Here is a 12,812-nt window from a genome sequence, read left to right on the forward strand (position 1 = left end):
ACCACACCCACCTTCCCATTATCCTTTAAGAAAATTTTCTCAAAATGAGAATAATCCTCCGTTTCCTAATAGGAACAATCCAGGAGAGTGAGAGTTTCGTTAGACATGGGCAAGGGGTTGGCCTGGGGAGGGTACCTTGCTGTAGGCTCTCAGGGGCTCCCTGGGCTTTGGCCCTATTGCCGTTTCCCTCTGCCTACAGAGCTGTGAGCCGTTCCGTGTTGAGGCCCTGCGTGCCCTCCCTCCAACCCAGCCTGCTCCTTGCCAGGTAATTCCTGTTCATCCTCAGTCACGTCACATAAAGGAAGTCCTACCGTGTAGGCAAGGTGGTGCATACTTGTAATCCAGCAACTCAGGAGGCTTAGGCAGGAGGATTGAAAGTTTGAGCAGTCTGGGCAGACCCTAAAGGAAAAAAAAGAACTCTTCCCTTGCCTTCCACCTCGTCAGCAGTCCCCAAACAATAGATTTGTGCAACTGGTCCTCTTTTATAGCATTGATACAGAAGTAATTCATATTTATTTAATGATTATTACCCTGCTAGATTTTAAGTTCTTCCTGAGAGCAGGGATTTTTCTGTCATATTCATTATTTATTCCCAAGTCCTGTTTCAGCTCCTGATCAGGGCCCTTGGTAAGTAAAGTTCTCTCCTCCTTAATTCAGGGCAGTGAGGCTCGTGAAGGACGCAGCCCATCGTGGTTCAACCCCTCTGAGGCTGTCCAAGTGATGCGCTACTGCTGCCTCCTGGCCCACAGCATGTCCAACCAGGTGTCTTCCAGGGACATAGGTGTCATCACGCCCTATCGCAAGCAGGTAGGCCCGCCGGGGTTTCTCCTCATTCTGCACTAATGCTACAGCCTTGCCTCCTTGGTCTGTGTCATCTGTGGAAGGCAGAAACCAGCTCACTTTGCACAGCAGTAGGTTTTCAAAGAGCCAGGATCAAATTTGAGGGATGCCCTGTTGGAGCAGCTGCCTGCTTGCCTTCCAAAGCCAGAGCACAGCATGCCTTGCACGTTTCTAAGTGGTTACCTTGTGCACATTTCTGTAAGGACTTGTGGGGTAGCCTTGATGTTCAGCTCCTTAGGAAGAAGCTGCCAGTCTCAGCTTTCAGTGAGTTTTCTTTTTTGTTTGTTTGGTTTTTTTGTCTTTTTAAACAGAGTCTCACTGTGCAGTTCAGGCTGGCCTTGAGCTCACTTTGTAGCCCAGGCTGGTCTTGAACTCGCAACGATCCTCCTGCCTCAGCCTCCTGAGTGCTGGGATTACAGGTGTGCGCCACCACACCCGGCTTCCAATGAGTTTTCTTTTTCTTTTTTTTTTTTTTTTGGTCTTTTTGAGACAGGGTCTCGCTATGCAGTTCAGGCTGACCTTAAACTCTTTCAGTGAGTTTTCGAAGGGGCACTTCTGGCATTCTTGGGCAGGGAGGCTTTCTTTCTTCTTCTTCTTTTTCTTTATGGTACTCAGGGTTGAGCTCAGATTCTTCACCCTGAGGTACATCCCCAGCCCTTTTTTAAAAGTTCTTTGAGACAGGGTCTCACTAACAGGCCAGATTGCCCAGGCTGGGCTCAAACTTAGAATTTTCCAGCCTCAGCCTCCCAGAGTGTTGGGATTGCAGGCGTGCCCACCATGCCCAGCTACTGTTGGCACTCCTGAAGCGGACAGCTCTCGTTCCGTGTGCCTCTCCCTCGTCCAGGGAGGGGAGGGCCCTGTGTTGTGGTCCCCGGATAGTAGCCCTGTGCACTCGCCCTGCGGGGGTGTCCTTAGCCTGCACGAGTGCTGCTCTGGGGCGCTTAGCTCTGAGCAGACGGCAGAGTGCGGGCTTCCCGGCAAGCAGGGCGCTATCTCCATTTCTCCTAGGCTGGGCCTGCGTAGGTGACGCTTAGCTCTGCCAGGAGCCCGCAGCTTGTCTGTGTCGGGGTGCCTCCTGCCAGTCAGGCTGGGCTGTGCGCCCTCTAGCACAGCTGCCCAGCTGCCCTTGCTCCGGTCCTGTGCCCCTCTGGCTGCTCCATGTTCAAACACAGACATTTTCATGCCCCTGATCACTGTTGAATTTTTCATATTTTACTCTTCCTGACTAAGACACCAACCTATCTTGTTACTTTCCTCTCTTTTGACATGATAAATATAAGAAATCTTGTCAGCTGGAAATGGGTGATGACATTAGGCCTTGGCCTGTGGGCGTAAGGAAAGTTCCACACATGTCCCCTCAAATGGAGCAGAGCGCCTCCTTCTGCCTGTCTGGACGCCTTCCCCCTCCTGGAGGGCCAGTCCAGCCTGGCTGCATGTTTGGAAGTGAGCTCAAGAGGGGGCTGCGCTCTGTGGAGGCAAGTCACTGCCCTCTCCGGCCCGCACCACTCACCCCCGACCCCTGCGGTCCTCTGTGAGGTCAGCTTAGGGTCCCTTGGTGTAGTCTCACTTGAAATTTGCTGAGCATCTTAGATCTATAGATCACTGTTATTCGTCAGACTTAGCTAGTGTGGAAGCCAGTGTTTCTTCGTATTTTTTCTGCCCACTGTCTCCTCTCCTCTGAGGCCCTTCTCTCCAGGTTGGTCCTTCGATGTCACCCCACACACCTCTACATTCTCCCTGTCTTTATCACCTCTTTTCTTCAGTCTGAATGATTCCTGTTGGTCTGTTTCAAGTTCACTCTTTTTTCTTTCTTTCCTTTTTTTTTTGTGTGTGTCTTTTTGAGACAGGGTCTCGTTACGCAGTTCAGACTGGCCTTGAGCTCACTTTGTAGCCCAGGCTAGTCTCAAACTCACAACGGTACTCCTGCCTCAGCCTCCTGAGTGCTGGGATTACAGGCATGTGCCACCATTCCCAGTTTTTTTTCTTTCTTTACTTTTTGGTTTTTGAGACAGGGTCTCACTATGTAGCTGAAGCTGGCCTTGAACTCACTATGTAGTCCAGGCTGACCTCAAACTTGCGGCAGTCCTCCTGCCTCAGCCTCCTGAGTGCTGGTATCACAGGAGTGCACCACCGTGCCCAGCTCTTTTCCTTCTGCCATCTGGAATCTGCTGTTGACCCCTTCCAGGAATCATAACCTCAGTTATCAGACTTCAACAGAATTCCCACTGGTTCTTCACATTACTCTCCAGCCTTGCCAGGAACCACTGTTCTGTTTATTCTTGCCCAAGTCTTTCCGTAGGCTTCCTTTAGTTCTGTGAATATACTTGTGATAGTAGCCTCAAAGTCTGCATGAAATTTAACACCTGGAAACACTCTTCAGTATGATGCCTTTCTCCTCCTTTTCCTCTTCCTCACTCTTCTTCTCCCCCGTATTGGAGGTTTACTCCAATAAGGAACTTGAACATGTCAGGCAAATGCTCTCCCACTGAGCTACATCTCTGGCCTTCTGTATTTTTATTTTGAGAAGAGGTCTTAACCAAGTTGCCCAGACTGGGCTCAGACTGAATGCTCCTGCCCCTAAATAGCTGGATTACAGGCATGCACTATTGTAGCCACCATTGATGTCTGTCTTCTTGAATGTGGGTCACACTTTTGATTTCTTTGCATATCTTATATTTTTGTTGAAAACTAAGAACTTTAGAAATATAGTAACTAGCTAGGTGTGGTGGCATATGCATGTAATCCCAGCACTTGGATGGCTGAGGCAGGAGGATCCTTGTGAGTTTGAGACCAGCCTGGGCTACAAAGTGAGCTCAAGGCCAGCCTGAACTGCATAGCAAGACCCTATCTCAAAACAATTTTTTAAAAAAAGAGATATAGTAACTTTTTTAAACTTTTTATTGGTATATGATTGAAGTATGTAATATTAATATTTGCTTTGGAAAATTGGTACATACATATTATGATCATTTTTTTATCATTGCTGCCATTCCACTCTTACCTGATCCCCTTCTTCATCTCCAGAAAACTGCCTTCCTGTTCCTGCCATCTCACCTTTATTTCATTCTTTACTTGTACTTTTGAGTTTCCCATATAAAAGAAACTGTGCCGTGTTTAACTTTCTGTGACTTATTTCCCACACAGCACGTTTGGATTCTGATTTCCCCCTGATGATGAGCACTGGGTGTATTCTTGCTTGCTGCTTTGTTTCATCACTGCCTGAGTCCAGGCCATATCATCCATCTCTCTGTGGTGCATGGCAGCTGTTGTCCCTGTCAAGTTCTCTTTTTAACTGGTTTTAAGCTTGGCTCACAGAGTGTGTATCTGCCCATCTTTGTAGTTGAAAAGCAGAGGGTGGCGTGTACTCACTGCCTTGTCCGATAGGGCTGTTGTCTGCTGGCTCGGGGCGGGGGGTGTCCTTGGGTGCCACTAGCCACAGAGAGCTCTTTTGAGGTTCCTGGGTTACTGTTTCCCACCAGGCTCCTTCAGTCTTCCCAGGCATGGTGCAGCCTCAGCCAGAAACCTGCTGGTCACCAACCCCCGCCTCACGTCCAGAGTGCTGCAAGGTCTTCGTCAGTTTTTCCAGGGATTGATTGCTCTGGAGGCAGGAGTTTGCCTGACTCCTTGCTTAGCTGTTGCTATTTTGCCTGTATTTTGTTTTGACCTGGAGCCCTTCAGGTGCACTAGCAGACTCCCAGAGGAAGCCAGCTCCTGTGACACAACTGGCCCAGAAGCCTTGCTACTCAGCTGGTGTGTACGTCAGTAACCACCCTAGGCTGAGCTGAGGCCTCAAGCCCTGAAGGCCTCCTCCAGGCTTCCACACTGACCTTGGTCACTGCATGACCAAGGCTTAGTTGTCTGTTTGAGTGTCCCTCCATGCAAGAGTGCTTTTTCTCGGGGATTGGCCAGGACTCTGTTGCACATTCTTTCCATCCCCACAGTCGACAGAATCCAGCACATACGGACCTTGAAGCTCCCGAACCAAGTGAGTCACTTCCCTGGTGACGCAGCCAAGCAGAGTTAACAGTGGTGGTGGGATCTGCTGCCAGCAGGCAACCTGTTGGCTGAGACCTGCCTCAGAAGCAGCTTCTCCTGCCTCTGCTCCCCGTCTCCAGGATGGCCCCTCCCTCCTCAGTCTCCACCACTCAGCTCTGGCCCCATCTGACATGTGCACCTGGCTGCTTGGGAGGTGCTTTGGCTCTCTGGTCTGTGACACTCAGGAAGGCATGCAGGACACTGTGGCAGATGCAGAGCTGGGGTCCTATTGGTCCCATCTCCCACGGTCTGCTGTCATGCTGGGATCTGTTGCCTTTGCAGCTAGGACACCTAGACAACTCTGCTGCGGTTTGCAGGCCTGTGCATGGGTACAGGAATCGCCACCACCCCACACCCACTGTAGGTGGCCTGGTGCAGCAGGTGCAGGGCCACTTGTGCTCTCCGCCACCTCTGTGGTGACCATCTTCATCTTGCATCTCTCATCACTCGAAGCCTTCCTCAGGCCACGTGTGAGTTATGCAGGGGATGATGGAGGCAGTGCTCAGTTAGCATTGCTGGGTGACATGGATATTCACAGGCTGAATCTCTGCGGCTGGGAGTTTCCACTGCCCGGCAGGGGATGGATTTGAGACCCACCTTGAGAGCTCCATGGCCTGAGCCTTGCACTGCTAGTGGCTGTTCTTTCCCTGTTTCCTTACGTTGCTGGCTCAGACCCAGTGACCCCTGCAGTTGCTCTCCAGTGTTTTCCAGTTTGTGGTCTTACAGCATCCCTTGTGGTTTTCAGACCTGTAGTGGTTTTTTAGGGATACCGCTTGTTACTAATTTTTAAATTTTTAATGTAACCAGACATACACAGATGCTCCTCAGCTTTCCTGGGCTTAAATCTGGAAAACCTGCTGTACGCAAATAATGCATTCAGTACTCTTAACCTCCTGAACGTCATGGCTTAGCCACATGGTGCAGCTGTCATCTGTATGCACTGGGGTTGGTTCCAGAACTCGCATGAATAGCCAAGTCTGCAGATGCTCGAGTCCCTTACCAAATACAAGCTGGACACATCCTCCCTGCACTGCACATCATCCGCAGAGTACTTACAACACTTAGTACAGTGCAGATGCAGTATAGAAAGCTGTTACACATACTGTTTAGGGAAGAAGACAAGAAAAATGTACATGTTCAGTACAGGGGCAGCAACTGTGGGCCTGTGAACACTTTTGATCCTTGGGTGGTTGAATTTGTGGATATGGAACTCAGGGATGTGGAGGGCCAGCTGTGACCAACTGTGAGCAGAAGCTTGTTCTCCCTAACACTGTAAGGGTATTATGGTGGCTCTCACCAGCCAAAAAAAGATCAGAGTTGGAAGTGTAGTAACTAGTGAATGTGTATCACTTTTACACTGTTGTAAAGTCAGAAATTTCTAAGTTAACCCATCATAAGACAGGGGCTACCTGTAAATAATTTCCATTATGGTTTGTGGGATTTTTATTGAGAAATCCTTTTCTAACTTAAGATCACCAAGCATTTTTCCAAATTTCTGGAAGTCTTAAATATACATATATTTTAGAGTAAATGGAATTTACTTTTGAGTATGCATGGGTTTTTTATTTGTTTTTTTGCAGTACTGTGGATTGAACCCAGGGCCTTTGCACTGAGCTATATCCCAGCCCTTTTTTTTTTTTTTTTTTTTTTTGAGACAGGGTCTTGCTAAATTGTCTAAGTAGAACTCAAAACCCAGAATCCTTCTGCCCTGCCTCTGCCTCCCAAAGTGCTGGATTACAGGTGTGCACCATAGTACCCAGATTTTTCTTTCTTTTTTAGTTTCTTTGAGACAAAGTCTGTTACGTTGCCCAAGCTAGCCTGAAATTCCTGGGCTCAAGCAACCCTCCTGTCTCACCCTCCCAAGTAGCTGGGACTACAGGCATGCCCACCACACCTTGCTTACACTTAGGATCTGAAGTCCACTGGGCACTGGAGTATGAGATGAGGCAGGGGTCAGTGTCACTTCCTCCCTTGTGTTTCATCCATGTTGGTGGGCTGCCTGTCTTGTCTCAAGTAACCACACTTTAAGCCCCAATGATGCAGATTGAAAAGCAATCCTGCACATTGGTTAGAATTTAATTTATACTGTGATAAGTAAACAAATTAGGTTTATATGTTATTTTTAATGTTTTAACCTTTTCTAACTTAACCTGTTTTAAAGGTCGAAAAAATAAAAATTCTTCTGCGAAATGTCGATTTGGTGGACATAAAGGTTGGATCAGTCGAGGAGTTTCAAGGGCAAGAATATTTGGTGATCATCATTTCAACTGTAGGTACCCTGTTTAGGGTGGGCGACCTTGTGTCTGAAGTCGAGTAATACTCTGTGGTATTGGGTGTGCCCAAGTGTAAAATGGCAGGGCCTGATGCATAGCACAGACGATGTTGCAGGGTGGAGACTCCCAGGCCCAGGTGCTACCAAGAGTAGTGACCGCGGGAAGCTGTTTCACACAGACCTCAGAGATCAGGAGAAACAAGTGGAGAAAACACCCAGGAGGAGATGATGACTGTGTGGAGAGGGACAGTGCTGACGAGGAGCGTAGCCAAGGAGCAGAGAACCACACACGTGTCGGAAAGGAGTTGCCTGGCCCCCCGGCTTTTGCACCACCATCCAGTGACTCTGCAAATGCCCTTCTTTTAAATTCTCAAACAGTACATGTTAAAAAAAAAAATGTTAATTGCAGATAAATTAGAAAATTCAGATACGATAAAGAAAATATCCTCCGAACCCCTGCCTTCCAGAGAGAACCTGTTAGCATTTGAGGGTCTCCTTGTCCATGGACAGAATGGTAATAAGATCTACCCTCCCCGTTTTTTAACCAGAAATGGGGTCCCACTGTGATTTAACCTTTCTAAATGTTTTCAAGTATTAAGTTTTTTCATGCCAAACAAAAAACCTTAAGATACTATTTTTATTTATCTTTGTGTTTTTCAGGTACGTTCAAGTGAAGATAGATTTGAAGATGACCGATATTTTTTGGGTTTCTTGTCCAACTCAAAGAGATTCAACGTGGCAATCACCAGACCCAAAGCCCTGCTGATTGTGCTGGGGAACCCTCACGTGCTTGTCAGGGTGAGTCTGCAGCATGCCAGGTTGCCGTGCTTCTGAGGGAAATGGCCACTGAGCCGGGCAGTGTGCACGTTTTACCAGGAGACAAGGGGCTTCACACGCTTGATGCTGGACTCTCTTGTATTCCAACAGGACCCCTGCTTTGGTGCTTTGCTGGAATACAGTGTTACAAATGGTGTTTACACGGGGTGCGATCTGCCTCCTGAACTAGAGGCTCTGCAAAAGTGAGTGGCTGGCTGTGGGGCCTCCACGACCCAGAACCTGCATACCTATACATGTGTAGCCTCAGGGCCTGGCCACACTGCTGCCTTGGCTCTTGTTGGCCCCCAGATGCAGTGGTCACTCTCTCCTGGACATTTGGGGTTGGTGTCGCCTTCCCAAGGCCCCCTAAAGGGAGAAACACAGTGCACCCTGAAACACCCCACAGGGAAGAGTACAGCTTGCAGCCTGCTGTGGGAGCCAAACACTGCATGCCTCTTCTCCTCCATAGCTGTGAGTAGACCATGTACCCTCCAGGATCCATAGGACAGAAGAGTTGGGCTCACCTGACACACAGCAGCTGACGTGCAAGGAACCCCTGGGGCTGGCCTAGCTGTGTTCCTGTTTGTTCCGTGGCCCCTACAGCCACCTTGTCTCACAGCTGTGAGCATTGGTGCGGGCAGGGAACACCGAGCTGGCTGAGCTGTTCCTGCCCCTGCCACTAACTTTGGTTCACACCAGTTTCTTCCTGCCACTGGGTACCCATTGCTGCTGCCCACCCCTTAAATAAACAGTCAAGTGACCCACTTGTTTTTCATCTAAGAATGTATCCATATCAGTGATCAGGGTCGCATGCAGCCTCCACCCACCATCCAGGGAGAGGACACTGCCCTCCCATCTGCGGTCTGGACTGGCCCCACCACCCTTTGCTCCATCCTAAGCCAGACTGTGTTGTGCAGCACAGCTGGCTATACAAGGGCGGGTAGGCCCACCCTGGCCTCAGTGATCCTGGAAGGCTGTACCTAGGCAGGCTTGTGCTGGAGTCCTTGCCTTTCCCCTTTAGCCAAGAGCTAGCCTGCTCTGCACACAGACACCAAGTTCTAAGGCCTTTATGGGTTGGCTGGATTCATGGGGGAGCCATGCTGGGCTGCAGAGTACAGAAGTGAAATGTTATAAGCCCCCAGCTCTACATGGTCACCTCCACCTTCCTGTGGTGGGAGTTGGGCTAAAATTGCAGCCCTTACTCCTTTACATTAGGAAGGAGCAGGGCGGGGTGCCTTGGCCTGTGGGAGCAAATGGGGAGACACTGCCTGATGAAGGTCCCCTCCCACCCTGCCCATTACCATAGTCCCTCACCCCAACCCCAGGGCTGAGGGAGCCCCACACCCAGGTTCCAGGTGCACAGGCAGGTTCCTGCAGGGGCTGGTGCACTGCCGTGGGAGGACCCTTGTCCTGCAAGCCTGCACCCCTCCCATTGAGTCCAGTAACTGGACACACAAGGCTGGATCCTGGTTCTCCATCACTGGTAACGGAACCTGCCTCTGTCCTTCCAGCAGTAAGTGAGCCTGTGCACCTCACACCTGCCTCACACACCCACCCCCTCCCACCACGGGAGGCACCCAAAAACGTCCAGACAGCCCAGCGCTTTTCCCCGCAGCAGCTCTGACCCTGTTACCTGCATATCCTAGGGAAAGAGGCAAGGCAGGGTTGGCCCACACCATCGGGAGGCGGAGGGGTGAGAGCAGTGGGCTTCTGCAGGCAGAACTGGGCTGCACCAGTTTAGAGTACGTGGACATCCCAGCCAGGGACGCCCCAGGGCTGGTGAGATGTGGACTTGGTGCCTGTGTGTGTCGAGAGCAGGAGAGAGGGCAACAGAGATGGGGGATGAGACCGTGGGAAACACAGTAGACAGAAGCCCAGACCAGCGTGGCCACCTGGGAAACCAGGGGCAGCCTTCCTGCAGGCAGGCGTGGCCGGCACGGAAGTGCTGCACGTTTGTGTTTGGAGATCCCCTAGAAGAAGCTTGAAAACTCTCTCCTCACTTACCTTTAAGTTACCTAAAATTTTTCTTTCATCGTTGTTTTAAGCAATTTGTGATGTCATTCCTAGCATACTGTATTGCCATTTTAAGAAAAAAAGTTACACAGCAGCTTGTCACGGTCTCTAGAGGAATGAAAATGCCGTAAGATTGGATGCTACTGTCATCCTCTGAAGGACACCAACAATCTGCCCTCCACACCTAGGGACCACAAGTCCTCCTCCTCCTGGAGCTCATGTTTCTGTGTCATTTCCCCATGGATTGTATCCTAGTGCAGAATATGGTGGAAGTTGTAGGCATTGCACATTCCCATACCCCATAGCCACAGGTGTGTAAGACAGGTGACGAGCTCTGGCCAAGAGAAGTATACGACAGAGGGGGCAGGCCTGATGCAGGAACCTTAAGGGTGGACAGCTGCTCACCACTTGCACCCTGCTGTGTGGTGGGTGGTGGTTCCAGAGTGCCCAGGGAGGCCAGGACCAGCCAGAGGGCAGAATAGCCTCGTGCTATTCAGGCCATTATAAAGTGGGATGTGTGTTATGTGGCATGACCCGGCCTATCCTGACCAACACAGCTCATCTCTTCTTCTAAGAATATGCCCATGAGCTGAGAACACGGTTTAATTTAATTTGTGGAAACATGAGGCTGAACATAACAAGAATTTTGTCTGGATTGGTATTCTTAGTTTCTGTAAGGACCCAATCAAATCCCAGTGGTCTGTCAGATTGAGGCAGGAGGATCACAAGTGCGGGGAATATAGCGCAGTGCAACAGCCCTGCGTTCAGTCTCAGTACTGGGTGGGGGGCAATCAAAATGACCCCCAAATGTTGCCAGTTTTCCTCAATGGGAGTGAAACTGAATTAGAAATGCATCACTTAAGGGTCTGTGTGGGACATCTTGGCAAACAGTCCATGTCTCCATGGGAGCGTATTCGTCAGGGCTGGAGTGACACAGGCTTGTCTTTACAGTTTTTCTGGGTTTCTGCCTTCATGGACAGGGAAGCTGAGAAGAGCTCTTTACCTCCGTAAGAGCTGGGGCGGGAGTTCTGCTGTGGTGGTATACTCGGACCAGTCAGGGTCGTTTTGGTCAAAACCACATCAATGCCTCCACAAGAGAAAGGGTGCGCTGCTTCCGCATCACCTGCCTTCCTAGGACAGGATTTGAGAGGAGTGCCCTCTCATCCAGGCTGCCCCACTCTACACTCCTGCATGCATGCCAGGAGGGGAGCAGAGAGGCTTACGCCTCCACAGTCCAACCAGGGTGTCGTGGAGGACCAACCTGTGGTCCTCACCCACCTCCTCTCTGCTGCCTCTCTGGAAATGAGGACAGCATTGAGGTCCTGGTGCGATGGGATGATGAGGGCCTGGGGCCATGGGTCAGCTTGGCCAGGTGCTGCTTTTCGTAAGCTCCTGCTGCTTCCTTTGGTGAGACAGTAACTACCCAAGGTCTATGGGGTGCTCGTTCATTGAGATGTGCTAAGCTCTGTGGTGTTCCAGATGCTGCTCCAGGAAGAGGCACTGTACAGAACAAGAGCAGCAACTCCACAACCTGGCATCTCTGGAGATTAGTGTCCGTTGGTGCCAGAATAACCAACTGAAATGCATAACAGAAAACAGGGTGCCATTTGCAGACAACTGTGGTGCATCTAGGAAGTAATCCAACAAACTAGTGCAATAAAACCTTCATGGGGAGATCCTTAAAATTCTAAGATACAAAGATGTAATAAGTGATGTACTATGTCCATGGATGGTATCAGTACAGGTTTCAGTTTTCCTCAAATTGTACATTCAAGGCAATGTCAATGTTCCAGCTAGATTTATTCTTCAGAAACCTAACCAAGTCATTCTAAAATGCATACAGAAAACACAGGTTATGAACACCTGACATGAGTCTTCATGAATACTTTGCAGACACACTGGTGAGGTGTGCAGCCACGCAGCTCAGGAACACCCCCATTTAGGACAGGCTTGCCTGAGTAAGGGAGCTGGAGCAGTAACTCCTAGGCCCCAGAAAATCCACTCACTATGAAGGAAAGCTGGAACTGGCTTGCTACCTACAGACATTCTTCCAGCTAAGTTTATTTGCCATGGGATTTGGGGAGGTTGTGGTCTTCCGATTATCACATGAAGTCTCCAAATTACTACTTGAACCCACCTCCAAAGAGGAACTGTCCGATCCTGTGGGGATACTGAAATGGCTCTATGACATCAGAAAGCCCCAAGCTACAAATTTTTCCAGAAGATGGCTTCAGAAGACGGGCAGTGTAGCTAACACAGGACGGCGGTTTGCCGGTGTGATAACCGGCCCGGCCGTTGCTTCCGGGCAGCATCAGGGCCACCCACAAGCTGCGGTGGTCTTCAGAGGGCTTCAAGGTGACAGTGCTGGGACGTGAGGTGACAGCTCATCTGACGAGGCAGGGAGCTGGATGCAGCTGGCTGGGAGTTGGAAAATAATGTGCGGGTGCAGGAGCGCACAGCAGTGAAGTCCCGAGAAAGCCCAGAGGGACGCAGGCCGGAGCCCTGGCGCGGGCGGGTTTTACCACATACCTCCTGAATGAATTACTGCTGGAAATTAAAACCCCAAGCACGCGTCTTTAAAAAGACAAAAAACAGGGAAGGGGCACAGGGTCCTGCGGGCGGCCAGGGCGAGGAAGGAACGCTCCCACGCTGTGGCCGGAGGCCAGACCCGGACGCGGGTGGGCGCCTCTGAGCCTGGCAGACCCGAGGACGCTGGCGAGAGCGGAGCGGTGGGAAGGAGGTGCGGGCTGGGAGCAAGTGGCCCGCTCGGGGTGACGTCGCGCCGGGGCTGCGTGCGAGGCGGCCGCGAGGCGCGCCGATGGCCGCAGTGGAGCAG

General features: G+C 50.5%; 1 protein-coding gene across 6 annotated transcripts in view; it reads left to right on the top strand.

Annotated features, from left to right (window-relative positions):
• Mov10l1 (Mov10 RISC complex RNA helicase like 1) overlaps nucleotides 1–8,738 on the top strand; it is a 66,041-nt gene extending 57,303 nt beyond the window's left edge. For 5 of the 6 annotated variants that reach the window (XM_005379538.1, XM_005379543.2, XM_005379542.1 and 2 more), the window contains 5 exons: nucleotides 658–807; nucleotides 7,037–7,144; nucleotides 7,808–7,945; nucleotides 8,075–8,166; nucleotides 8,370–8,738. In XM_005379538.1, the coding sequence (XP_005379595.1) occupies nucleotides 658–807; nucleotides 7,037–7,144; nucleotides 7,808–7,945; nucleotides 8,075–8,166; nucleotides 8,370–8,442 (561 nt within the window). In that variant the 3' untranslated portion in view covers nucleotides 8,443–8,738. The remainder of the gene's footprint in view (nucleotides 1–657; nucleotides 808–7,036; nucleotides 7,145–7,807; nucleotides 7,946–8,074; nucleotides 8,167–8,369) is intronic. The other variant, XM_005379540.1, reaches the window with a different exon arrangement.
• The last annotated feature ends 4,074 nt before the right edge of the window (nucleotides 8,739–12,812 follow it).

Source organism: Chinchilla lanigera, unplaced genomic scaffold, assembly GCF_000276665.1.
Source record: "Chinchilla lanigera isolate Chin_1 unplaced genomic scaffold, ChiLan1.0 scaffold00012, whole genome shotgun sequence".
Taxonomy (NCBI): Eukaryota; Metazoa; Chordata; class Mammalia; order Rodentia; family Chinchillidae; genus Chinchilla; species Chinchilla lanigera.